A 27,572-nucleotide genomic window follows, 5' to 3' on the forward strand; every position below is an offset into this window, starting at 1 on the left:
TTTATAGATATTTAAGATGAATCTGTGCAAAGTAGGTTTTATGCTGTCCTTTTCATGGTACAATATTCCTCTCATTGAGTGTATTCCATCTCTATGAGGAGAATTTATTTTTCTGTGCCCCATATTCAGACAGATATGTCTGTCCAACTTGAACACAAATGATACAATGTGTATGATCATACAGTGGAAAACTCCGTATCGTAAGGACATCTCACTTTCCCTAAGTTAATCTATAACTCCAATTCTAGGAAAAATTCTGAAAGGATGTTTTATGAAACTCAAAAACTGACTTTAAAAATAAAATGGGATTAAAGGTCTATAAATCATCAAGTCAATTATGAAAAAGACCAAAGTTGTAAAGCTTGCCCTAATAGATATAATGATCCCATATGCATAAAACATGATATAACAGTAAAGCTAGTGGGGTAGAATGGAGAACCCATACCTCAGCCTATGTAAGCTCTTGCTATAGAGTGAAAGAGGTGATTCAAATGGGGGAAGGAGAATAAACCCTTCAATAAATGATGCTGCAGCAATGGATTTCTAATTGAAAAAAAACACAATTTTACACCAAGTGTAATCTTAGATGTACTAAAACCAAATGGGAAAAACAAAACATTAAATCCACTGGATGAATTATAGGAGATTTTTATGGCATCAGGTTAGTGAAGGGGTTCTTCAGCATGATACAAAAAGTAGGATTTTTTTCTTAGGAAAGGATAATTTTGATTGAAGTGTCTAAAATTCTAAATGATGAAAAGATACCAGAAACAAGTTCAAAGACAAAAGAGTGAGAGAAGATTTGTCTGCAGCAAATATAAAAGGCAATAGATTAGTGTCCAGGATATGTAAATAATTGGTACAAGTACATATCAAAAAGGCAAACACTAGAAAAATAGACAAAAGATCAGAACAAGCAACACCCTAAAGGATGGTAAATCAGCATTTGAACAATCATTCAACTCTTCTAGTAAATACAGAAATGCATATTTAAACACTTGTGTGGGGTAGAGCAAGCTATTTCATATGGCAGCAGCATAGAGCCCACAGAGTGAGGGGGTGAGGAGTTGGGGGAAAGGGATCAGGGTGAGAAAGGGGGTTGGGGGCCCCTCCTGCCAAAAGTCAACCTTTTCCCATAAACCATTTCCGTTCCCGTCTCTCAGCCTGTATACATATCCCACCTGCCTGGGATGTTCCACGCCCACACTGGCAAACTCCTACCCCCCTCTTCAAGACTCAACTCAGTCTCTGCCTGTTGCCTTTGACCAACACAGATGAGGCACTCTGCCCCTGTCCCATGCTCTCAGGGCCCCCTGTACGTCTCTCAGTCATCATTCTCTGATATTGAGTTGCAATCACTCTTTTGTCACGCTCCCCTTGTGAGGGTCGCAAAGATATTTTTCTCTCCAGCATCTACCTGTTTGTTGAATGGAAGAAAGAAGAGCATGAAGACAAGAAGCCTCTACTGCTCGTGGAAGCTCCTAAGCTTTTGCCAGCTGGACATCACCTCTTCCTCCCTCATTTGGATAAACACTCTGGGTTTGGGACTCGGACCCAGCTGGCTCCAGCCAACTCCTGTGACCCTATGTGAACCTGAGGAGCCTTCCCAGATGGATCAATGATTCTGGAGCACAGCTCCTTGGTGAATGGGTCGACGTAATCACCAACACTAGATCTCTGAGTTTAACGGCAGTTGGGAGTCTCCCAAGAGCTTACCAGAACTGCATAATCTAGCCTTGGGCTATTAATGCTTTGGGAATTCTCTTTCATTAGAATCCCAGCTGTCATCCTGGACAGGATTCAGGTGTATACTTTAAATCTCAAAGACTGGTCCTGGCTGCTCTCCTTCAGCCATGGGGTAGATGCTCTGGCCCTGGGGGGTCTCTGAGGGTCTGGTAGATATGGCCCAATGCCCCAGAAGAGGCACCACATGGCTGACTATCAGCTAGAGTCCAATCCAGAATTCTACAGCTCCTTTCCACTGGAATTGAGATTTCCCTGGACACTGGACAGCTGTGCCCACTTCTGGAATGCAATGCTGTGCTTTGGTTCTATGACCAGGAGAAGTACTGTCTGCAATTTTGGTTACAGAAGGGTAGGTAGTACTGTAAGATGCCTAATGATTCGAGAGGAATCCCCCCTCCCCCCTCCAGAGTTCATTTTCTTCATCAGTAGAGAAGTCGTGCAGTGAGGGAATTACCCTGGGAGGGGAGGCAAAGTGTTGGTGAAATAAGGACTTGACCTAGAATTCAGGGGCTATTCTTGGCTCTCTGCTTAAGGAGCAGAGGTTTGGAATAAATCTTTTTTTGGTGTACTATTTCTCTGTTCTCCACCATTTGGCCCTATTTCACCATCTCAAATCAGTTTGCATTCTTTTACTTATTAAACGGATCACCCAAAGATAATTCACTTTCTTTTGTCTTAAAACATTTCATTTTCAGTATTCTTCTGACTGATATGTAAAATTGATACAATCTTACAATGATGTATCAATTTTAAAATTGATGCAATGATACAATGATGCTAGCTAGATACAGGGAAAGATTCAAGAAACATCCTGGGGTGTAGAGAAAAGTTTAGATCTATCTGGAAAACTTTCTTGTTAATGGGGCAGGTGCTGTAGTTTCTCGAGAAGAAAAGAAAATGAGACCCTTAAGATAAAACAGGAGGTGAGGAGGTATGGAGAAACTTGTTTTTCTCATTCTAACTCTGATAATAATCGCCCTGTTACTCTTGAGGTTTGTTGTTTCATATTTACACATGACCATTTTTTACACAATTATATAAACTTTGACCAAAATGTACCCCCTTTGGGACACACTTGAGATGTACATAGCCTTTTCCCTCAAGTATGAAGAGTAAACATAATCTCCTAAGATTCTGGGAACCAAACTGGTTTTGTCTTCTCTGCATCACCATGGGCTCCCAAGGGGCCTCAGCTGCTAACAGGCAGCAGGATATAGGGTTAGCTAGGCCTGCACCTTGGGATTCTTCTGGCTCTTATTACTGAGCCTTCTTCACCCACACATGCACGGTCTACCCTGCCCCAAGACCAAATCACCCCAAGGAAAAGGATAGAGCCGCGTTGGGGGTGCTGCTTATCTCTCTTTAACTCAAATCCCCAGGAGTAAGAGGCTTGCCTGCCTGGTGCCCCAGTCCTCTCCTCTGCCTCTGGCCACTGCACTTCCTCACCCTGGTCTCCAAATACCTCATCCATGGAGCCTCTGGAAATGACTCACTGGCACCCAACGAGACTCCTCCCCTCTCCCATAGAGATTCAGTTTGGACTTCCTCTTAAAACATGCATGCCTCCTGTGCACTTAGCCTTGTGAACTGATTTTCTGGTTTGAAATCTGCCCTAGTAGTTACCCACAGACTAATCGACCCAGGGCGGTGTGCCATGTGCAGACCCTGGCTTCCTCTCAACTCCAAGGATCTACGTGGACTCCTGGTCCCAGCCAGGCGAAGTACGGTGTTGGCGGGGGAAGTGGCAGAGAGTGGGTGCAAATCCAGCCTCTCGCCACCCTACAATGTATAAAATATCTCATGTATCATGCCAACCTGTTTAAGAGTTAATGATCTTAAAATCCCAGCTATGAAATCCTGATGTTCTCTTCGGACACTAATGGCTTTTCCGTGACCAAAGATCCAAGGCAGAAATAAAAACTCCTTCATAGCCCAAATATAAGTAGTGCTGGGAAATGTTCCATTGGACTCTGTTGTGAATTGGTTATTTATTTATTTATTTTTTTATTAAGGAATTGCTTTCAATACACAATTGCTGGGAAAACCATGTACACAGAGAGTTAAAATGCCCATGTTTTAGAAATCAGTGGATAGGAAAGGTCCCTCCTACCCACTTAAATCCTAACTCAAATGTAATTCTACCCCCTGGAGAGGTTCATGGGCCAGATGGGTATCGGTATGCTGTGGATGACTCAGGACCCTTTTTGGGATTTTGTGCCTTGGTTCCACAAGTATAAATCTCAACAAAATCCGAAATTCAAGTGGCCTCCCAGGAATTCTGCTTGAATTCTGTGCTTGAAGATTCATTCAATACATGGATCCACTCAAGATCAGAGTCCACAGCTTCCCACACCACCTTCTGACTTGGCTTAGAGAAAACCTCCCCAGACCACAGGGAGGCAACGCCACCAGTCCTCACTACTGGTCCCATGAGAAGGTCACTCCTGGGGGCAGCTCCAGCGTTTCTTACTTATTTTTGTTGTTCTATGCCTTCTCCAGCCTTCGGAACATGGTAAGAAGTCAATAACTTTTTGTGACATTGCATTCACCGCGTGCTCCCAGGGAGTGATTTTGCCTGGAACCCAGCATTGCCCTCAGATTACCATTTGCTTACATCCATGGCAAAGAGTAGGAGCAAAACAAGAACTCCGAGTCTCATTCTGATTTGTTTTCTGAAATACATTCTTTTGTGTTTATGTGAGTTTCCAAACCTCCCTGTGGTTTTATGCTCCTTAGAAAACACAGGTTCTTTCCATTAACCACTCATACAACCCGAGTCAGAACAGACGAAATTGAGTTTAAATTAGCCCCCTTCTTTTGCACATGGATTAGAATGAGAAGAAAGGTGAAAAAGAGAGCTCATCGTTGGAACCATTGCCCATTAGTCTTTCAAATCTGGAAGAGCAGAGTTGCTCTAAGGATGGAAATTATAAAACTGTCAGTCCCCGCTGTTCTTTAGCCCCACCCGACTGAAGTCACTGATGTCCTCAGTGACCCACCGAGGTCCCCGGTGGATCCTGAAGGCCATGGCAGCTTCAGGCACCACTAAGGGAGACCAGCAATTAGTCAAAGACCCTGAGCGCACTTGCCCCTCCCTCTGCTCCCCCAGCTTCTTTCTTGGCCTCCGTCTCTTTCCTCCTGACCTCACACTGCACCCTAACGGGCTGGAGCCCTAAACCCGGCCCAGGCCTTCAGCCTTACCCTCCTATTACTGACTGGGGTCATGGCCAAGCCTCCCTCCTGCTCAAAAAGCTTGACCTCAACTCTTGCTTCCACTCCAGTTTCTTTAGATACCGGTCCAGACCCAAACCAAGCCACCAAGCACTGTACTTCGAGCGAGACTATCACCCTGCTCCTGTCTGTGTCATGGAGCCCCCAGCCCCACCCTACTGACTTGTGAAGAATTTCCCTTTCAGTCAATCTAATGGATGGCTATGAAAACAATGACTTTTTAAATGATGAAGGCAAACTTTTAGTGATTTGGGAGGTCAGTTTGGTGGGATGTTGCCAACATTTTGAAAAAATGAAATAGAATAGCATAGAAATATGAGGCTATATTGCATACTGTAACAAAAGTAATGCTATGCGAAACTTTTGGTCATTACATGTAAGTCATGCATACAACGTATATACTGTCAAGATGTAAATTGTATGTTTTCTTGGGGGTCAAGATCAAAAAGATATACAGCAAAAAATGTACTCCTTTCACCTCCACTAATTCCGTTTCCAACACACACACACACACACACACACACACACACACACACCAGGAAAAGCCTGAAAACATTTATCAACTATTGGTATTTTGGGTGCAAATTTAAAAGAAAATTTTTGTTGTTGTTGTTAAGGAAACAGAGAGTTGGTTAGCTGCCCAAAAAGTATTTCCCACAATTGCCATGCACACCAAGATGTGATAAATGAGGCCCACGGCTCACCAGCCAAAGCCAACAATGTGATCTGTGGATGACCACCAGGCGACCACGACTAGACAAGGGATGGTCCTGTGGCTGCCAGTGAAGTCAGAGGCCCCCGTCACGTGCATGCCACAGGGACACCTCCCCTCAAACACACAGCCATAAAAGTGAGAGACGTGCAGGGGGAGGGGGACAAAACTTAAAAGACATTTACTGAGTATTTAAATTCTTGCATTGGGCTAAGATTTCCAGTTTGGAAGACAGTTGCCTCCTTTGCTCACTACACTTGCACCCAGCAGGAAGGCCTTTGGAGAATAAGCAAAACAGCTTTGAATTAGTTTCTATATATCTGAGTACAGTGAGAGTAAGTTTTGTTTTTTCTAGCCTCAGACACATATATTTATGATTACTGCATTTTTTTATACTAGATTAAAGAAAATCCTAATATAGGTGGACTTTCTGGGTTAAAGTTGATACAAAATTCTAAGACTCTTGATAGCAATGCCCAACCTCCCCCGAGAAATGTGTAACAGTTTATTCCCCAGGCTGTTCCGACCAGGGGTTATGAGCACCGAGGTGGTGGCTGATATAAGTTCAAACTCATACTCTCCCACTACTAGCGTGACATTTAAACATGATGTTTCACTTTCTTACATTTCAGCTTCCTCCTTTAAGCAATGGAAACAATAGTATGTATCTCCTAAGGATTGTTCCGAGAATTAAATCTAATCTTTGTGAGGGGCCAAGCCTCCTGCTTAGAACACAGTGACCATGCATGGAGGTAGGTAGCTGTTGAAACTCTCACTTCCCACCCTCATGGTTATTAACCTCTAAGGAGCACATTATAAAGTGCTCATTTTCTTACCCTTCACCCACACTCTTGAGTAACTCCTGAAATATATGTACGTTTTGTAAATGAAAATGGATTTTCATTATAGTTTTTATGTGGATGCGTTTAATTATAAGCCACAGATTTTTTTTTCATATTTATTGTTTGCTTAATTTTCTTTGTTTTTAAGAATATTGCATATCACTTAGGACCAGCTACATAATTGTAGAACCCAGTGTAGAGTGAAAACACAGGGCCTCTTGTCCAAAAATTATTAAGAAATTCAAGATGGAGACAGCAGAGCACTAAACTAAGCGTGGGACCCTGGGCAACTGCTGACGTTGGTATCAATATTCTTTGTCCATTTTCTAGCGGGGTGCAAATGTTTTCTTAGTCCAGGAGTCAGCAAACTTTTTCTGTGGAGGGCCAGACAGTAAATATTTTAGACTCTGAGGGCTACATGGTCGCCGTTGCAGCTACTCAACTCTGGTGCACAAAAGTAGCCATTGATAGTGATTGAACCAAACGGGCATGGCAATGCTACAATAAAATTTTATTTACAGAAACAGTCTGCAAGCCATATTTGCCATCCTCTGTCCTAGACAGTCACTTTCTTTCAGTCTTCCTTATGACAAGATAATATAAAAATCTATGTATTTTTTTTTCCTGGTAGCTGAAGTTTTAGTGTACTTTCACTATTCATTTCCTGTTATTTATTGCTGAGAATGTGGACTGGAAAAATTGTGCCTTGGGATATATATGGAGGCATTCTTTGTGACCTAATAAATATTTCATGGGCATTTGAAAGGAAAGTTTATTCTCCATGGGGTATAGGGTTCAAAATGTATTTATTAAATCAACCTCATTAATTATTATTCATATCCTCTATATCCTTTGAATGCTTAAGTATTCAGAGAGATATCTTTTCAGATTCTTCTGAGGAAATAATTTGGTTTTCATCTTCAGCGTTCAAAATAAATGTGAGTTATCATAATACATTTCCTAAATACGGAAGCACTCTTGCATTCCTAGGATAAATTTTACTTGGTCTTGGTATATTATACTTTTATTATACTGTTAGTTTTGTTTTAATGATATTTGATTTCAGATTTAAAGTTTTTATTAAAATTTGGTCAGAAGCTTTGCATATGAATGTATTATCTTTGGTGGATATTGACATAAGAAATATGCTAGCTTCCTAAAATAAACTGGAAAACTTCACCTTTTTCTATTTACTGGAAGAGTTAAACTAATACTGAAATTTTCTGTTTCTTGAAGATGTGATACAACTTTCCAAGAACCAACTGGTCTAAAACCAAAGGACCTATTCACAAGGGCAAATTAGTCCCTCTCAAATGTCCAGATTTTATTGGGGGAGGAAAAATAAGAAAAACTGAGCATTTCACTTAAAGGGATTTAAAAAATCACGTCAGACTGTTATTATCACTTGGGTTCAAAATTTAGGGATTTCCATCCTTCCTACTACCCAGTAGGTAGACTTGGAAGAAGAAGAGGCATTTGGGAGTTAAAAGTAAACATTTTTTTTGTATATGTGAACATACAGTATGAGTTATTTTTTCACTTTCTCCTTTGAGAATCCACTTTTAAAGTTTATTTTGCTGTACAAGTATAACCTCATTAACAACTGATAACATTATTGTGACTTAATAACTTTTCTGGGGCCATTACTTCTGTTTCTTTTACACCATGTCTTTTTTCTTATACTTTTTTTCCTATACACTTTCCATTTTAATGTCAATAATTTCAAGTGATTTTTTGCAATAAAGGTATGTGGATGGTATACATTTAAAATTTTTGTATGTTTGAGGAACCCTAGTTATGGAATTTAAATATCACATTTCACTTAAGATTCTATGATTATTGGGGTTTTTTGAGCATTTAATGTGTAGACTGAAAAAAAATGAATGCTTTTTTTTTTGATGAGAGAAGGGATGCCTATTTTTTTTTCTTTTTAGAAGAACGTAAACATTTCTAATCTCCTATTTTAATAATTTATCTAAGATTGTGTAAGTCGTGGATCCTTTTAAAAAATTAATTCGGCTGATAACTTCTCTAAATCTGAAAACTAATCCTTATACAGCTCAGAAAAAATGATCTTTTTTATTGTTTTTTATTATGGCATCTCTAATAAATGTCCTCTTCTCTCTTCCTAGAATTTTAATTATATATATAAAAATACATAATTTTGTTTTATATATATATATGATATCTATATATGATATCCTGTTCCTAGACTTTATATTACTTATCTCTTTTCTCATAATTTTAATCTCTGTATTCTTTCTCTTTGAGTTTTAGGAAAAATTTCTTAAACTGTCTTCTAATGAACTGAATTCACTTTCTCTAGGATTCAATGTGGTGGTCATTGCTTCCAATGAATTTTGAGAAATAGCATATTTTTTCTCCAAAAGCTTATTTTCAGCTTGCTCTTTTCTCATGACATACTGCTCTTGTTTGTTGATGCAGTGTCATCTCAAAGTTTATGCAAAATACTAATTAGACATATATTTGCTTAAAGGACTTCAATGGTTATCGCCATTTCTTGTATGCAATAATCATTATGTTCTAAAGATTTTTTTAAAAAAACTTGGTTCACTTCTTTACATAATTTCTTGAAGAAAATTATTCCTACTCCTTTTTTTAGATGAATCCATATTTGTTTGGAAATGACTTTCCATTTTCTTCATATGTAAGTGACATCTTGGCTAGGTATAACATTTAAGTCATAAATTTATCCCATCGAAGTTCTCCACCATTTAGTGTTGCAGAGCTTTTGCAGGCAACCTGTATCTTCTCCCACTAATAAAAATCTTTTGTTTTTGAAATTAAAAATTGTCACCAGGAAGTGTCTAAGTGTTAGTCTCTTTTAATTAATTAATTTTGATTATTATTTGATAAACCTATTCTATCTGCATTTTCAGGTTTTTCTTAAATCAGAAAAGTTCTCTTCTATTAAATCTTTAAATGTTTCTTCTAGACTACTCTTTAGCAATCCAAATTACCTGGTATATTGGATATCTATTTTTGTCATTCATTATTTATCAAATTCACTTTCATCAAACTCAATTTCTATTCAAATTATGAGAATTTCTCAAACATGCCTTCAATTTTCTGCAAAGTCAGCTCTGCTTTTTACTGCTTCTCAGGTGACTTTACATTTTTCCATATTATTTTATATTTCCTTAACTGTTCTAGGTCCTTTTTATTCTCATTTCATATTTTATCTTGTTTCACAAATTTCTTATTTTATTTAACTTCATTGAAATTATAAAACATATGGTTCTAAAACTGACCTCTTTTGCTGTTGAAAATTCTTTCCATAAATATGTTCTTCTACCTCAGGAATTTGTTTAATCACTTATTTTAAGTTGCTAAAATTTTATAGGCCTTATTTTCATCTTCGAATATGGGAAGGTGTAACTGGATCTGGTATTTGCTTCCCAAATATTTTATATATCTATTCAAATTATATATATGGAATTATATACATTTGAATTTTATATATATGTAGATAGATAGATAGATAGATAGATAGATAGATATCTATCTTGGGGGTGCCAAAAAAATGTATACACATGACTTGTATTCATCTTTTGTTATTGGTATATATTGTTACAATTTTAATACAGTTTTCCTTTCTTAAAATGTGTATACATTTTTGGGGCACACTCTGTATATATATATGACATCATTTCACACTTATACATTTCTGCAATCTGGGGGAAAGAAATGGCTAAAGTGAGCTTATTTTATCGTTCCCAATTAGGAGAAGTAGGAAATGGAATAGCTTGATATCATTTCCCACAAAGGAACTTCATCCTTGCAAGGTGTGTGTGTTTGTTTTAGACATAGTTACACCAATTCCAACTTGTCCTATGTAGGGTTGTTTGGTCTGGTATCTACTCCAAGTTCACAGTGTGGTGTATCTGACCTCATTCTTAATCCCTACTGTATCCATGTAATCAAAGGCAGAAAGAACTCTGCCGTTTCCCTGGAGGCCCAGGATCTATGGGGAGGACTCAGCAGTGCTGGACAGAACCACTTTCATAAAGATGTCTGGTGTTCCCATCCTCTCTCTTTCGTGGTGTAATTGCCCCTTTGACTATCCAGTGCAGCTAGACGCCTCCGTAAGACTTTCTTTTTCGGGGTGGGGCAGTTTTAGATGATAGTTGGGGAGGCAGTGAAGGAGAAGGAGAAGCTTCTTTTTCAGGAGTCAGAAACAAACTTACTTTCCTTTCTCATCTCCCACTAAGCTCCTCAGATCATTACATTTTAGTTGCTGCATTTCTGATGCCCTAAAACAGCACTTCCAAAAGTCACCAATGCCTTTATTTTTGGTCAGGCATATGGCCTCTCTCAGTTTATTCTTGCTGAATGTATTTATAAGTATGCACAAATACAACAGATAATAGTTAATGATTTAGCAAACTGATTTTTGAATGCCTGGTAGGTCCTTTAGAATCATAAAAATTAATAATAATTACATGACATTTACTGAGTACTTGCTAAGTATCTGGCATGTGCTGAGCATTTTACATTCATTTCCATTTACTAATAGCTAGTACTTAATGAGCACTTCTTGTGGGTTCATAGGACTCTGTCCTGAGCACTACAATCCTATGTGATAATACTATTAGCTCCCTTTTACAGATGAGGAAACTGAGTTCACAAAGAGAGTAAGTAACTTGCTCCAGGACACACAACTAGTAAGTGGCAGGGTTGGAATAGGAACTCTGGCGGTATGGCCCTAGTGTCCATGCTCTTAGTTCAAACACTAAGCTCATACAGTTTCCTTTCCAGTGTTTAAATCTGTGCTCTTGACACCTATGCAACCCTGTCTCCCATGGAGGGGTCAGGAAATGCACAATTACAACTCATAAGGTTAGGTGGTAAGACAGTAAGAAGTACTAGAGCATTTCCACAAATTGTTATGGGAATTTGGGAGTGGGGATATCAGGAAAAGCTTAAAATCGGGGCATTTAAATGCAATCAGGAGTGCTGAACCAGTTGCTTATTTTAATGCAATAATGTTTCCAAGGATCTTTACCTATTTGACCTTCAATTCTCTCCCTTTTTGTTCATTTGATATTGTCTTTTATGACAGTTAATAATCAGGATGACCATATAATTTAAAATCCAAATTGAGATACTTTCAAGAATAAAATAGAAAGCTATTAATAATTATACTGCGACAACAAGCATAGGCCAGGAATGTCCTGGTCATACATTTATTTATGGCTAGATTTTAGCTGGCCAATGGCATCTTGTATTTCCTTTACCTCATAATATTTATTAATGTGACTGGTGTATAGTTAAAGTTAGAATACTTCATTTTTTTTAAAGATTTTTATTGGGGAATTGGGGGGATGGGAACAGTGCTGGGGAATTGGGGGAAGGGGAACAGACAAGGTGCTGTCGTTTTTTGTTCTTCAGTCTAGTTGTGGAGGACTTTGCTTCACTGGCCCAAATTGGCACCATCATTACGCTCTTCCCGGGTGAGGCAGATCAGTCACCGGCCTCTGGATGGCCGCTCACTGTGGCTGAGAGCTGCTCACGCTGGCTGCTGGCTACACACGGTAGCCCATGGCAACCCACTGCCACAGGGGCTGCAGTCTACGCTGTCGCCGGTGACTCATGGCAGCCCAGCTCCAGGTTGAGCTGTTGTTCAGCATCTTAGCTGTGGAGGGCAGTGTCATTGGCCCTCATATGTGGGATCTGAACCGGGGCCCTCTTGTGTCCCAAGCCAGTTCTTAACCATCGCGCCACTCGGCCAGCCCTAGAATACTTCATTTTTATTTGCTATATAATCTGATATTTGCATTATCTTTTATGTAAGGAATGATGGCAGGATGAATATGATTCTGATCATAATCCTTTTGCCACCAAGATATTGGGACAGCCCTGTTCCAGGTGGTTCCTACAGGTACTTTTTTTTTTTTTAAGATTTTATTGGGGAATTGGGGGAAGGGGAACAGACAAGTTGCTGTCCTTTTGTTCCTCAGTCTAGTTGTGGAGGATGTTGCTTCACTGGCCCATGTTGGTATTATCATTGCGCTCTTCCTGGGTGAGGCAGTCACTCACTGGCCATTGGACGGCTGCTGACGGCGGCTCATGGCAGCTCACGAAAGTTCACGCCAACTGCTGGTCTTCCCCACTGCAGCCTATGCCATCACCGGTGACTCTTGGCAGCCCAGCTCCAGGTGGAGCTGTTGTTCACCATCTTAGCTGTAGAGGGCGCAGCGTCACTGACCCTAATGTGGGATCCGACCCAGGGGCCCTGCTGCTCAGAGCTGGCGTCCCAAGCCAACTCCTAACCAATGTGCCACTCAGCCGGCCCCCTACAGATACTTCTTAAGTGAAGCTGTATATGGTTGAGCATCAGAGTTTGAGGAAAAGATAATAAGGCCACTGAATACAGCCACTGAGTTAAAACACTAAGAGTTATTCCTCTCTATCTCTCTTGATAAGGGACCACTCTGCTGCTTATCAGGGGATATGAATTGTCGTATCAGGGTTGAGGGGTTCTAAATGAGAAAGGGGTTTTGAATGATGTGCTGTAGAGAGGTGAATATTATTTTTATTTTTCTTACCCCAGGAAGCCCACTACAAGTGATGAGAGGGGACCAAGTACCAGTAATCATCTCAGAGGGTAAGAGGGCATCACCTATGTAAAGCCAGGAACGGGGATGAAGGGCATTACAGCTAAAGGCAAGGGAGGGCATGGTTTGGTTCAACTAACTGCCTAGTACAGTTTTGTTGAAAATTATAAAGGTGAGGGTGTGGAAAGCGATAAAGCTAGAGAAATACACAGTGGCCTGAGCCATAAGGCTCTGGAATACGTTGCTAAAGGATTTACATTTCATACTAAGAGAGTTTTGGCAATGTTTAAAAGTTAAAGGGTTGGGGAAGAGGATGTCAAGATTAGATTTGGGTTATAAAAAGGTCAATTTCGTACCAGTGTCGAGAACCCAAGGTGGGGGAAGGGTAAAGAAAGGATGTAAAGAGACCAATTTACAGAATGTTCCAGTGAACTTGATGAGAAATGGCCTGAACCAGGAACTAAGCCAAAGGACAACTGACGTGACAGAGACTGAGGTTAGACGCAGGAGAAAAGTAGGGGCAGACACTGTCAAGCCTTGCAGTCTGAGAAAGAGGATTACTCCCAGACATTTGGCTTAAGTGGCCGGATTTCGCGTGACGTCATTCACCAAGACTAGAAATAGAGGAGGAAGTGACTTTATAGGAAAACATCTAGCTGGTCACCCCTTCATTGAAACTCTCTCTCTCCTTGCCTCAGTGGTACAATCCTTGGCTGGTTCTCTTGCGGCTGTTGTGGCAGCTTTTTCTCAGCTCTGTTCTGTGGAGTTTCTTCTTTTGCCCAGACATGCCTCTTGGTAATTCCTCTAGGTTGCTCTTGCCATCTTCTTCCTTGAACACCACCTCTTCTTGACATTTTAAAATCCTGATATCTTGATATGATTTTAATATGGTTTATTAGTCATATCCACATTTTCAACTGCCATTCTTGGGCTAAAAACACTCAAGTCTTTATTTTCAGTTCCAGGGTATAAATCCAACTGCTTACTCAACTTTTCCACCCAAATACACACATGTTCAGACACAACATATCCACACCAAACTCCTGTTTTCCTCCGAGACCTACTCCTTAGCCTTACAATTCTTTCCTCTCCCATCACCCACATCCAATTGCTCAAGTCCCGTTGCTTCTCACTACAAAAGAGCTCTCAGTTTCATTTATTCTTTTCTCCTCATTCCCACTCCAAGAATGTCACGTATGTAAATATATATATATATATATATATATATATAAAACACATACATAAGCTTGCCACTTTTGTCCTTAAAAACCTTTAATCCCATAATCTATGCGAATATGAAACAACACACTCATTCTAGATTCTTTTCCTGTCAGTCTCCTTGTTATGCTTATATCACAAAGTATGTCTCACTTTGCTTTCCTGTATGTTGCCCGTTGGCTAGCCATGTTTTTCCTTTACTTTGTCACCTGACAAAATCTTGCTCAATGTTCAAGTTCCAGATTCAAAGTTACCCGCTCTGTAAGCCTCCCTCACCTCAACCAAAATTAATCATTTTACCAACTCTGCTTCCCTAACCCTTTGTATAAACTGTGAAATCCTGGAAAGCCAGGGCCACGTCTTAGGCATTTTGTAATTCCATACATTTAGCATAGTTTAATAAATACTGAATTGAATTAAAATCCTCATTGCAGTCTTTAGGGTATTTTTTACCCCAGCTAGGAAATCCTGCTTGGAATCTAGGGAGATGTCTTTTGTTAGAGGACCATATCCTCTTCCTCTAGCTCAGCGGTTCTCAACCTGTGGGTCGCGGCCCCGTTGGGGGTCGAACGACCCTTTCACAGGTGTCGACTAAGACCATCGGAAAACAAAAAGATACATTAAAATTCATAACAGTAGCAAAATTCCAGTTATAGAGTAGCAACGAAAATAATTTTATGATTGGGGGTCACCACAACATGAGGAACTGTATTAAGGGGTCGCGGCATTAGGAAGGTTGAGAACCGCTGCTCTAGGGGTAATAACCACCACCATCATCACCACCACGTCACCATCATCATCACCACCACTACCGCCACCATCATTATCACCATCACCACTATCATCATCACCATCACCACTACCATCATCACTACCACCATCATCACCATCACCATTACCATTACCATCTATGATCTGGGCACTCACATACCAAATGCTTCATTAAAGGGTTTTAATCTAATATTATTCAATCTTTACAACACTCCTGCCAGGCAGAAATTTTAATGCCTATTTTATTGATGAGAAGACTGAGGTTAAGAGAGGCTAAATAGAAGGTCAGAAAGCTGGTAAAATGCTGAACTGGTATTTGAAGCTGGAGATGCCTGATTTTGAAGTCGGCTCTCCTGAACCCTGTGTTTGAGCCTCGGTTCATTCCCATGAGGCATCCGGACACATTATATTCATGGAGTCTTGACAGGAAGGGGGCAAAGGACTGTCCTAGCAAACACCATGGCTTCTATATGTGTGCACACACAGCAGGACCTGGCAACACTACAGGGCAAAGCATGGTCTACCTGTGGCCTTTGCTTTTCTTCCTCCATAGCATGTTGGGCTTCTCCTATCACCATCTAAAATAAGAACTCTGCTTGGTGTCCTGTTCTGGGGTATCTGCTGCCTCAGCTACATCCTCAACATAGAGGAGAAAAGGCATCATTACAGGGCAGCTTTCCTTGTCTTCCTGTTCAGTCTCAGGATTGTGGGATGGAGGGAACCACATGAGAAACACCTGGGAAACTTTTCCAAAATAGATATGCCTTCCTTGGCTCCCTCAGGTTCTGATCTGGGCCCTGGTTGAGAACCACTCATTTAGCATATTCCTTTCCAAGGTCTACATTTCTACCAGCCCTCTTATCACTAAAGTCTCCCCCTTCTTCCTCTAGACAAATGCTCTTCCTGCTTGGATGTAGTCCTGGGATGCTAGGAATCAGTGTCATTGGCATGCCTTGCTGTGTCCTGCAGTCTTTCAGGTAGAGGTTCTCAATTAGGATGGTACCATCTCACAGGAAGGCATTTAGATATAAATGTAGAGGCATTCATTTATTGGCTATCACACTGACCAAGCAGTCTAATGGCATTTACAAAGTAGGGGTCAGAAATGTTCAGCTTCGTACAGTCCCTCACAGTGAAAACATATCCTACCAGAAATGCCAACAGCACCCTCCCCCCCGCCCCCCACCGAGAAACACATTTGGCTGGAGCCTAGATATTCTTGATTCAAACTTTGAATCAGCCACACTAATAGAAGCATCCTCTCAGCTCAGCTGCTGCACTGTTCCACTGGCTGCTCTCCCTTCCCGAATTCCCTCATATTCCACAAACTATGGACAAAGAGATTCTTAGCCTTCCAATATATTCATGTAATACTTAGGTAGCCGGGGAGCACGTCTGACCTCCATTTTCACCTTCTATTTAACCTAATTAAACCTTTGCCCACTGTGCTGAATGTTTCATCTAAAGTGTGGGAGAAATGAGGAGGGAAGGAAAAGAACGGGAGCCACCACTGCCTCATGGGTGGATTGACCTGTCATGTCTGATAGTAGTTCCAGGTCGATGAACATATCTAAGACTTACAGCTCCAAAAGAACTCTTTTCCAGAAGCCTTATCTCTTTACCCTCTCTCAGTGACTATTCCGTTCTTACTTCCTCAGGCCAAAGCAGTGTATAATTATACATGTGCAGTAGAGGCTTTTAATGCCTACCTGTGTCTGGCTATTCTCTCCATTTAGATGCATGGGAGGATGATGTTTTTTTCACCCTCTTCCCATGTGACTAGTTCTGACCAATGGGTTGTGAGTGGGAGGATGGATGTCACTTCTGGCTGGAGCATTTTATTGCCAGCCAGGGACCCTCCAGCATGTTCTTCCTTTGCAGCCGTGATGGTGGAAACAGGTGTTAAGAAAGAGTTTCCGCCAGCCTGGCTCCCAGAACAACTAATGAGCAGAAACCCAGCTGACCCTCATCAGACATGGAGCAAAGGCATAGATTATAAACAAAGGTTGATACCTTTGTTGTTTTGTGTCATTGAGATTTGGGGGATTAGTTGTTACCACAGCAAAGCCTAACCTACTCGGATCGATTCAATGTTCTTTTGCACGTTAAGGTTCTTTTCATCTTTGTGTGCAGATCATGAGTCAGAGAGGCTTGGGTTTGAAGCCGAGTTTCACCACTTCGAGTGACCTTGGCTAATCTTTCTAAACCTCAATGTCCTCATGTGTCAAATGGTGATCATAACTATACTGACCTCATGTGTTTGTAAAGACTAAAGGGGATCATACAGTCAACACATTTACCACAGTGGCAGGAAGGTAACAAGGGTTCGGTAAATGTTACTTATTATTTCTCTTTGGTATTGATCTCAAGTTTACCCTGCCCCAAATCCTCGCTGGCCTTTAGCATTGGCTGCCTGGAGTCTTTCTGAGGTCTTTCTGCCTAAAAAGCAAAAAGTCTAGGGCTGCTTCCTGCTGCTTTTATATCCCTTGCAGCTCCTAGAACAGGACATTGCATGCAAGAGGCATTGTGTTATCCATGCCTTTAATGGATTGCATATTTGTGATTAAAATTGAGAAGATATTTATGCCAAACGAATTAAAGAATCAGCTCAGCCAAATTGAAGAAATCTAATTACTTTGTTCAGCATGAACCTGGCATGTCTAAGAAACATGTCAGGAAATGTTCAAATACCCACTTTGTCTTTTGTTGCTGAGTAATGGCTAGGAGAGGCAAAATCGAGTCACTTGGCCACATATCAAAAAAGACACACATTCTAAATTATCATAAAGCAAATCCCATTTGCATTTATATGACAGCCAAGTCTCACTAAGAGATGCCAGAGTTTGTCCCTGGACCACTGGGAGTCCTTTAGCATTTGGAGATAATTACAGGTTATCTTAGGACGGGTGCCTTCCTCCAACTCCTGGATTCTATTCTCAGCTTGACACTGAGTGTTACCAGTTCTCCACAGCTAAGGAAACTAGAGGTAATTACTTGGCTGACCCAGACAGAAACACAAAACAAAACATTTTTGCCTTATGTATTTTTGACCCATATGCCAAACCTTCCAATTTGTAGGCAGTTTTACCAACTAGTACCTGGCCTAATAAGTCCTCTCCAAACCTAGAACCTAATGGGAAGAATATTTAAAACCAACCATAGGATCCATCTAAATATAAAAAAAGAAGGAGAAGAAAAAGGTGGAGAAGGTGGAGAAGGTGGAAGGAGAAGGAGATGATGACATTCCTGGCTCCTGAAAACATTTTTTTCCTAATGTCTTAGAATTATTATTATAGCATTTTCAAAGTACCTTCTAATGAACTCTGTTTTCCTTATCCAGAACCAATGTGGCCTTTTCATTACTCAAAGCCCTCCTACAAAGCCTATCTGAAAATCAGCTACATCTGTGTGTTTTAACACATCTACAAAGTTGAATTTCCCTTTTCCGTCAGGTTCGATCTGAACAAATTACTAATTTATTGGACCTTTAAGTACGTCATCATCAGATACCCTTAGAGTCCCACCTATCAGCTAACCTCCAGATCTCTGAAGCATCTCTGTGGCCTGCAGGAGGTTGGAGTCCCTGCAAGTTTCAATCAAAGAGAGCTGACTTCAGAGCAGAGCAGTAGCTCTTCAATTAAGTAAACTTAATCGCCTTATGCCCCATCATTTACTGAAACTCGGATGCAGAAATTTTAAATGCCTGGAATCCAACCAGTTCTTCTAGTTGTATTGACATGTGCTTCCCATTATGACCCAACTGCACAGGGCAGTGATGAGTGGAAAGAGTTGTGCCAGGAGTCAGGAGCAGACGTCGCCCCAGCTCTGTCATGAGCTAATCCTAGGTCTGTGGGCAGGTCACTTCATCCAACGGGTTGACAAAGATTGAAAAGTTTTCTTCTCTCCAAGTTAGGGACAGCAGTGCTTGCCCTAGCTACCAGGCAAAGTTGTCTCTGGGGCACTTGTGAGATGACATAAGAGTTGGGAGACTTCAGTTCTGACTCTAAAGATTTCTTTTGTTAAGTTAGTAGCTGGGAACCCGGAAAGTATTTTCCCAGAAAAAAATACTTCTGTACCTGGTAGTGAGGTTCCCTAATGCTATAAAAATCTGTTTAATGACCATGTCCCTGAAATAGAACACACAGTAATGATCTACAGATCATCACCTCCACGGGATCATCCAATCATAGGTCCTGGGGTTGGAACTCTGAGTGGCAAGACGGGGTCCTCTTTTATGGGGTAAAGAGAAAGAGAAAATTGGTGCTGTACAAAAAAAAAGGAAGTAGAGGAAGGAGTAAGGAGGCTTTCATGGGGAAGAGCACATGGTGAGCTTGTAGAGGGCCTTTACAAACGTAGAGATTTATTAGGTGGCAGGTTGTAGCTTTGGCAAGTCCTATAAATAAAGCTATTCAGTGCTCACTGTCACCCTTTAGCTCACTGTCTCCTCTTCCTTCTGCTGTCTATGCCACCATCTTGTTTTTGAAGTCTTTAGGGCACACATAAATATAGGCAGCCCTTCCCTGAGATTCATGATGAAGAATCCACTTTTTCCGTGTAAGTGACTAATAGCTCTATAAATAGACCAATATATGATACATAAATATACAGTGTAATAACAGAAGCTCCCTGTGCCAGAGAGGAAAGGTACATTCATGTATGTGGGTTGGTCAACTGGGTGCATGGATTTTGCAGGGCCCCTGGAAGACTGAAAGGAGGCTCCTTGACTATTTTTCTCTGGATAGAGGGCTTCCAAATCTGACTTCTGAAATCCCTGATTGAATTCCCAGCAGTCTGCTTTTCCTGACTGTAACCAAAACAGCATGTTTAAATGAATATGAAATTCCATCGGTATAAAGCCCTGTGAAGCTCAGTCCACCAACCCCGTCGCCAAAGCCGTTAATAACGCCCTATTGTGTTACCGTGGTAATCTAGGTTGTCATTATGAAGTCTTTGCTCCTGGTTGAGAAAACATGAAATTCCATTAAATGTATAATCTGGGTTCCCTTCAGGCCAGAGATGCATCCTGCTTAAAGTCGAAATGAGCTGAGATTTAATGTCATGGAAAAGAAGAAAGCTCTCCACCAGGAAAAGGACTTGTGGGGTGGGGATAAGAATGGTGAAGTCAGTGCCTGTGATCCACTCGTTTCAGCCTGTAGACAGTGTCCTGATGGCCAAAGGATCTTAGAAGCCCAAGGAAAAAAAACGAGTCAGCATTCATTCCCTTTTCACTCTGCTGTGTTGGGTGCTGGACAGCACTGTCTGAGGAGGTTCTTTCTAGGCTAGAAAACCATGTCTTTAAGGCCCACCAAGGGGCCTGCAAGCCATCATTGCCTTTTAGCCCATCCCCCATCTCTGGGCTCCACAATCACATAAATTAGCCTGGATCAAGATGGCAAGCTGGAGTTGTTCATGCTGTCATACCAAGTTCTAGCAAGTTGTTCATTCAGCACAAAAGTATCCCTCTCTTCAAGCAATAGGACAACTAAAGGAAGTCAGAGGAGTCCACCAAATGCAAAGGTAGGTGCCTGTAAAGGTCTCCCCACCATTTGCTTCCCAGAGCATTTTGGGGTCTCTGATGTACTGCAAAAGACCCTATGGCTCATTTCGAAATTTGCTGCAGGATTAAATATAAAAGAAGCAGCATCCTCTATAACCGCGAGGGGCTTAGATAGAGCTCAGAGCTCAGCACGCTGGTTAGTGATCCTCCTCACATTTGACATGATTTTTTAAAAGCTCAAGGTAACTTACTTTTGTTGAATATGAAATGGTATCTGTTCACTGTAGAAAATTTTGAAAACACAGAAAAGCATTAAAAACAAAATTCAAAATCTTCTAGAAAGAAATACTATTACCTATTGGGTAAATAGACACACATATGTGTCTGCTTAGCTTTTTTACAAAGGTAGAATTATCATGTATATATAATGTTTGTGTATTTTCACCTAAGAGTATATTCTGAACATTAAATGTTTTTCCTAAAATAGCTCACAAACATGCATCATATGCATATTCAATACTATGCATTTATCATGCCTTACTTAACAAATCCCCTTGTTGTTGGACATTTAGCTAATTTTAAGCTTTATTATTATAAACAGCACTGCTATTAACATACATATAGGCACTTCTATGTGACTATCTTGGAATTTTTCTTTAGAACCTGGAATTGCAGGATGGAAAAGTAGAGCCCCATTTTTAAAAAGCATTCGATACATGTTGCTAAATTATCTTCTTGTCATCACCATTCAATATGGTAGCCACTTAAATTTAATTAAAGTTAAATAAAATAAAAAGTTCCCTTTCTCGATTGCACTAGCCACATTTCACAGGCTCAATGATAGCCACATATCACTAGTAGCAACCATCCTGGACAGAGCAGATACAGAACATTTCCATCATAACGAAGTTCTATTGGACAGCACAAGTCTGCAAAGACTGTATGAATTTATATTTTTCTTAGTAAAATATGAGAGTGCCTACCTCTAAAAAATTGGCCAATACTAAATATTGTAATTCTTTAAAAAATCTTTGCCAACTTAATACAAATTATGTCTTGATTTTTCATTTCTTTGATTACTAATAAAGTTGAAATTTTTTGTTTATTAACTTTCATATTTTTTTGGTGAATTATTTACATAGTTAGCCCATTTTCTATTGGGGTGATCTTTTAAAAACTGCTTTTTATATACATAACTGGGGTGCCAAAAATGTATACACATGACTTGTATTCATCTTTTGTTATTGGTATATATTGAGTATTACAATTTTAATAGTTTTTTCCTTTCTTAAAATATGTATACTTTTTTTGGCACCCTCTGTATTTAAAGAGTAATTTATATTGCAAAAGTTTCTGTAACTTGTTATTATCTCTTATTGATGGCATTTTTTCACTTATAGATATTTAAATTTTAAATATATTTAAATCTTTTCATAGTTTTCTCTATTGTTTGTACCCTTTTCAAAGCTGTAAAACTAAGATTACAGTAATAGTCATCTAAAATTTCTTCTAGATCTCTCATCATTTCCTTTTAAACATTTCAGTCCTTCTGGAATTCATTTTGGTGTATGGTGTAAAGTATAAATATAATCTTTTTCTTTTCCCATGTTACCAACCATTTGTCCAAGAATCGTTTTTTAAAATAATTCCCCAATGATTTGAACTTTCACTGAATGCTTACATGTCCTTGGATCTATTTCTAGATTTTTCTACTCTGTTCACCTATTCTTTGGCCATCACCATCCTGTTTTTATTAATTTGCTTTATAATATATTTTAGTATTTGGAATTTCTTCATTATTCTTTTCCAAAAATGTTTTAGCTCTTCTTGTCTGTCTTTTCTCTAACACAAACCTAGAATCATTTTGTTAAACTCCCCTCACCACCAAAATCTTACAGAATTTTTATTGAAAAGTTGAATTCAACTTATAAATTGATTTGGGGACACTTGATTATCTCTACAGTATGGAGTCATTCCACTCATGGATATGGTGATTCTGTCCATTTTTTCAAGTTTTCCTGTATGTCTTTCTGAACTGGCTTTAAAAAATTATTTTTTATTTTAATGCACAATAATGGGCATCTCTGACTGTTTTCACACACAAATCTAAATCTGCGAGCTGGTGCTCCCAAGCACTAGAAGTAACAAAAGAAATTCCATTTTTTAGCATTGGAGTATATTTTCAGTACCCACCTTCTCATAAATCTGCAAAAAAGAGATCTCCCTTTTTATCCAAAGAATCTGGAGTTCAAAACAGCCTTTACGGAAAAAATCAAACTCCAGGGGCAACTGCAAAGCACATTTGGTTTCTAGTTGGCCAGCGTATTTCGTAGGGTTCTTTTTCCAACTCCCAAATACTTTCCAGTCTGTGAAATTCATCTCCTCACCACTGTAAGTAAGAGCAAGCGCCTCTCCTGGCGCTGGGAAGCTCACACAGTTTTAGAGAGCATGGATCTTCTCTGAGGGACTTTTTATTGTTGAAGCTGGTTTTAGTAGATAGCATGAAGATTCCTTGAATGGCTGCGGCTTGGCAAATCTAAGGGGATTTGGGACGTGTTTAATGGGCCAAAGTTCAACTCTCCCTTGAGCACACTCCCGAAGCCGAAGGACTATCCATTTGCGTCAGGAAACCAGGGCTCCTGCACCTCCCTGGTAGCCCACCAGTCAAATCGCCAAGAACTTAAATACTCTTACATCACGGGTTCTCAAGCACAGGGGCTTTTGACCTGGAGGGGACTTTTGGAAACCTCTGGAGACATTTTTTGTTGTCACCACTGAGGGACTGGGGGTGGGAAATGAGGGGAGAGGTAGGAGGGGTGGTCCTGGCATCCCGAACGGCGGTGGGGGTTAGAGTCCACGGATGCTGCTAAACAACCGACAATGCACAGGATGGCTCTACAACAAAGAATTCCTCAGTCTAAAAGTCAACAGTGCCAAGGTTGAGAAATCCGCCTGTATTTTCACTAACTGCCGGGTCAGCATGCATTATATTGTTAGGAACAAAGGTAATGCATTAAGTAGGACAGCGTTTTCAAAAAGGAGCCGACTGACTAAACAGCCCATGCCTCTTACTTTAGACGTGCCTACCTCCAAACTTTAGAAGTTCTACCTCGGCTAAGCAAGACTTTCTCCCCAAGGTTTCTACAGCAAATGAGAAGGAGTCACAGAAACGTAGTGGGTCAACAGCATCTTCACACTCCCTGGCACGCTCCTTGGTCACAGAAAGCAAAGCAGCAAAGAAGTTTGTTCCCCGAACAAGGAGCGAGACGCCTCCCCTGCGGGCTTGGGCAACGGAGGAGAAGGATAGGAGGCGCGCTCCGCTGACAAAGGCGCAGCGCTGGGGCTGGCGGCCACTTCCCGCGGTCCCTTTTGGTCCCTGGACACAGGCGTGCCTGTCCCAAAGCGACCCTGCCAACAAGCCCAGCCCGGGAAGAAAGCATCATCAGCTCAGCCTAGGGCGGAACAACTCACAGCACTTACTTGTCCAAAATGAAGTACAGGTCAAATCCTCCGTAGCAGGCTGGACCCCCTTCCTCCCTGCGTCCCCCGTGCCCGGCGCAGATAAGCACAAAAGTGGCCAAAGAGAGACACTTGAAGCCAATGCCGAGGGCTTTCTGCTCCACGGTGGCCATGACCTGCAGCCCTTGGAGAGGGTAGGGTCCTCTACTTCCCACGCTCCTCGGACTCGCCAGGACCCTCAGGGACGCGCCATCCGAGGGGCCCTCCTCCCGGGCCCTTTATTCCCCCTCGTTCTTCTGAAACTCCCCGGAAGCAATTGTCTGGAGGAGTTCAAGGTTTTCCTTCTGGTTTCCGCTTCGATCTGTTTCTAGGTTTCAGGTTTCAAGAATCCCAATACTGTACTCCGCTTTTTTAAAGGGGCTGCTCCTGACTCGGGCCGGCCGGCCGCTCCCGAGGCTGCGCTGAGGTTTTGCAATTGAAGCAGTTCCGTCCAGACGGTTCTTTGTCCCAGATTTTAAATATTATGGGGTGGGTTTTCAAATTGTTCTTGGTTGGGGGAGTGCTTTGCCTTCTCTCCCTCCTCTCTACCCCCTTTCTATTTTGATGGGGGAGAAAGTTCACAGGGTGCCACCTTGTGGTCGAAGACGGAGAAAGCGCTCTTGGCGGGAGCGTGGCGATGCGTGTTTTCTTACTCCTTTTTCTCACGCACTTTTCCTTTTTTCCCCATTACTTCATCCCCATCCCCAGTTCTTTCTCATTCTCTAGCCTTTTTATCCCTGTTCTTTCCTCTCCTATCTTACGTCTGCTGATAAGTTTACTGTAAACGTTTGATGAGAACTTATTTCCTCCAATCACGGTGGCTGCTACCCCAGACTGGGATCTTTGCAAACAAGTCATTGTGCAAATTAAGCAGAGAAGAACGGGGCCTTTGTGATCTGAATTATCCAAGAGACTTTTCTGTACTCTTAGCGCAAATCATAAAAGAGACTGTTGGGGTCCAGCCATGTGGCTGCGAACAGCATGAACAGTCCCACAAAGAAGCTTGCTTGCTCCCTCCCGGCATGGAAAGCCTGAGCATTCTAGATTATCTCCATCTCCAGATTTTAGAGATTCTGTAATAGTTCTTCTTTTCAGCTTGTGAACTTTAACTTTTTACACCCTATCTTTGATGTAGGACAGAGGAAGTAAACAGCTTACAAGAACATGGACATTTCAAACATTTGGGGACTTGCAGGGACGTCTTGTGGTTGCCTTTCTAACGTGAGGGATCCTCGTTAGAGTGGCCTCTGAGTCCCAGTTCCGGTCTGGAAATCAGCTTTAGTTTCATATGTCTTCCACTTCGGGAGTCCTCAGTGCAACTCATGCTGCATTTTCCAGGGTTATTTCTCCAGGCACACATCTTCCCTCCACTTGTGAGCCTCTAAGACTCTCACTCCCAGATGTGGCCATCCATGGTGGTTTTGCCCCACCGTGTGTACCATGGAATCCTATTGTCCTGTAATGATCCATTAAAAAAAATAACTTTATTGTCAAATAAGTTTTGGAGATTCACAATGCACTGCACTAGCCTTCCTCCAAAATGACCCTCAGTGTTTCTTATCTCCTGGTATTCACCCCCCACTCCCCACCTACACTGAATAAAACTGACCTGTATGTAATTTATCATATAGAGCAGAAATGATGGTGTGTGACTTCTGAGGTTAGGTCGTAAAAGATATTGTGGTTTCCTCCTTGCTTTCCTGGATCACTTGCTCTGGGGAGCCCACTGTCATGTGGTCACTCAAGCAGCCCTGTGGATAAAGTCTATATGACAAGAAATCAAGATCCCCTGCGGAAAGCCAGCGTGAATTTGCCAACCATGTGAGTGCCCCATCTTGGAAACGGATTCTCCAGCCCTAGTCAAGCCTTCAGATGACTAGCAGCCTTGGCCAACACCTTGACTGCAACCTCACAAGAAACCTCAAGCAGGAACCACTCATTCCTAGCTTCCTAAGCCATCCCCAAATTCCTGACCCATATAAATTTCATATGAGATAATGAATTTTTGTCAGTGTTTTAAGCCTCTAATTTTGGGGGGTAATTTATTGTGTAATAATAGATAACTAGTAAATGCGTAGTGTATGTAGTCTTAAAGGTTTGAGAATTTTTAAGGAAAAAAATTGTCTAACTGTATTTCTCAGACCTACTTGACCATAAAACTGTTCTTTTCAAATAACACCCATTGACACCCATATTTTGGGAATTACTGCTCTCAAGAAAAAATGAGTAGGGGAGATCAGAATACTCTAACCTGTCCAAGTCTTCCTTTTCCATACCTTTTTCCTCCCCCCAAAAGTTTGAAAACCCATCCTGGTCCCATTGCAGCTCTATGAAGAGAAAGAAGATGGGAAGAGCTGTAGAAATTAAATGGTTTAATGAAAGCTGGAAAAGCAGGAGGAATTGATTAGAAAAGGGAAGGAATACGAGATAGGAAAAAGTAGTGGAGAGAACATTGGTGAGTGACAGGATTGGAGGAGGACTTGGGAAGAGTCTTCAGTGGGTTCCTGCTAGCCATTTCCTAGGTTAATTTTACAGCTCAGAGGTATCCAAGTATCAAGATCCACATATACAAATGTTATCATCTTCTCAAGGGACCTCTCAGTGCTCTGGTTGGACTGAAGGTGTCTGAGCTCCTAATCCCTTCCAAGGACCACCATGTTTTGGAGGAGATTAATTGGCCTTTCCAAGGTCCATAGAGATAGATATATGAGTTTCAGAAGAAACTTCTCTGCCTTTCAGCCTCAAGCCAGTGGAAGAACAATATAGATGGTGATGTTGGGGCTATGGATAGATACTTCTGGGGTTGGATAAGCACAAAGGCAAATTAAGCATGCATGTGGAAGTGTTTGAATGGTAACCTGGAAGTCAAGGCAGGGAAGAGCTTCTTGAAGGAAAAAGCAGTCAACAGTTCCACACGCTGTGGAAGTCAAGAAGATACGCCCTGAGAAAACTCCATTGATTTGACACAAGTGTCACCAAAGAGTATCACAGTGGAGTAGTACAGGGAGATGTTCGATTGCATTGGGGTATTGGGAAGGAGAAAGTTCTCTTTTAAGAAGAGAGAGGGCTGGGGGTAACTTGTGAAAGCTTAATGTTTTACATGCTTCAAGAAAGGATCCCAAGATATTTAAGGATACCAGGAATTACAAGTTCCCTGCCTTCCAAACGATTGGAGAATTTGTCTTCCTAGAATGATCATCTTAAGGCCTTAGTCCTGCATTCTAATTACTGCTCCACCTGAATTTGCCAGACTTCCTTTTTTTTGAGATAGAAGTTATTAAATATGACCTATCTGTTTACCATCCTCCAGTGACTGACTCTTCCTTACTTGCTCCCCACTCTCCAACACACATGACTGAGCCCCTTTTATCAAGCTGTCAGAAACAAACTTTGGTGTCCTGATAATACTGCCATCTATCTATTCTCCCAAGAATCTCACTGGATGCTAAAGCGCTATTTGTCTGAGTTCTGGCAAAGGT

General features: G+C 41.1%; 1 protein-coding gene across 1 annotated transcript in view; it reads right to left on the reverse strand.

Annotated features, from left to right (window-relative positions):
• Nucleotides 1-24,653, reverse strand: part of ANTXR1 (ANTXR cell adhesion molecule 1) — a 124,964-nt gene extending 100,311 nt beyond the window's left edge. Inside the window, exon 1 of the mRNA XM_019647689.1 lies at nt 24,076-24,653. Coding sequence (XP_019503234.1) covers nt 24,076-24,227 — 152 coding nt within the window. The 5' untranslated portion in view covers nt 24,228-24,653. The remainder of the gene's footprint in view (nt 1-24,075) is intronic.
• Nucleotides 24,654-27,572: the final 2,919 nt, after the last annotated feature.

This window comes from Hipposideros armiger, unplaced genomic scaffold (genome assembly GCF_001890085.2).
Source record: "Hipposideros armiger isolate ML-2016 unplaced genomic scaffold, ASM189008v1 scaffold_114, whole genome shotgun sequence".
NCBI classification, from domain to species: Eukaryota; Metazoa; Chordata; class Mammalia; order Chiroptera; family Hipposideridae; genus Hipposideros; species Hipposideros armiger.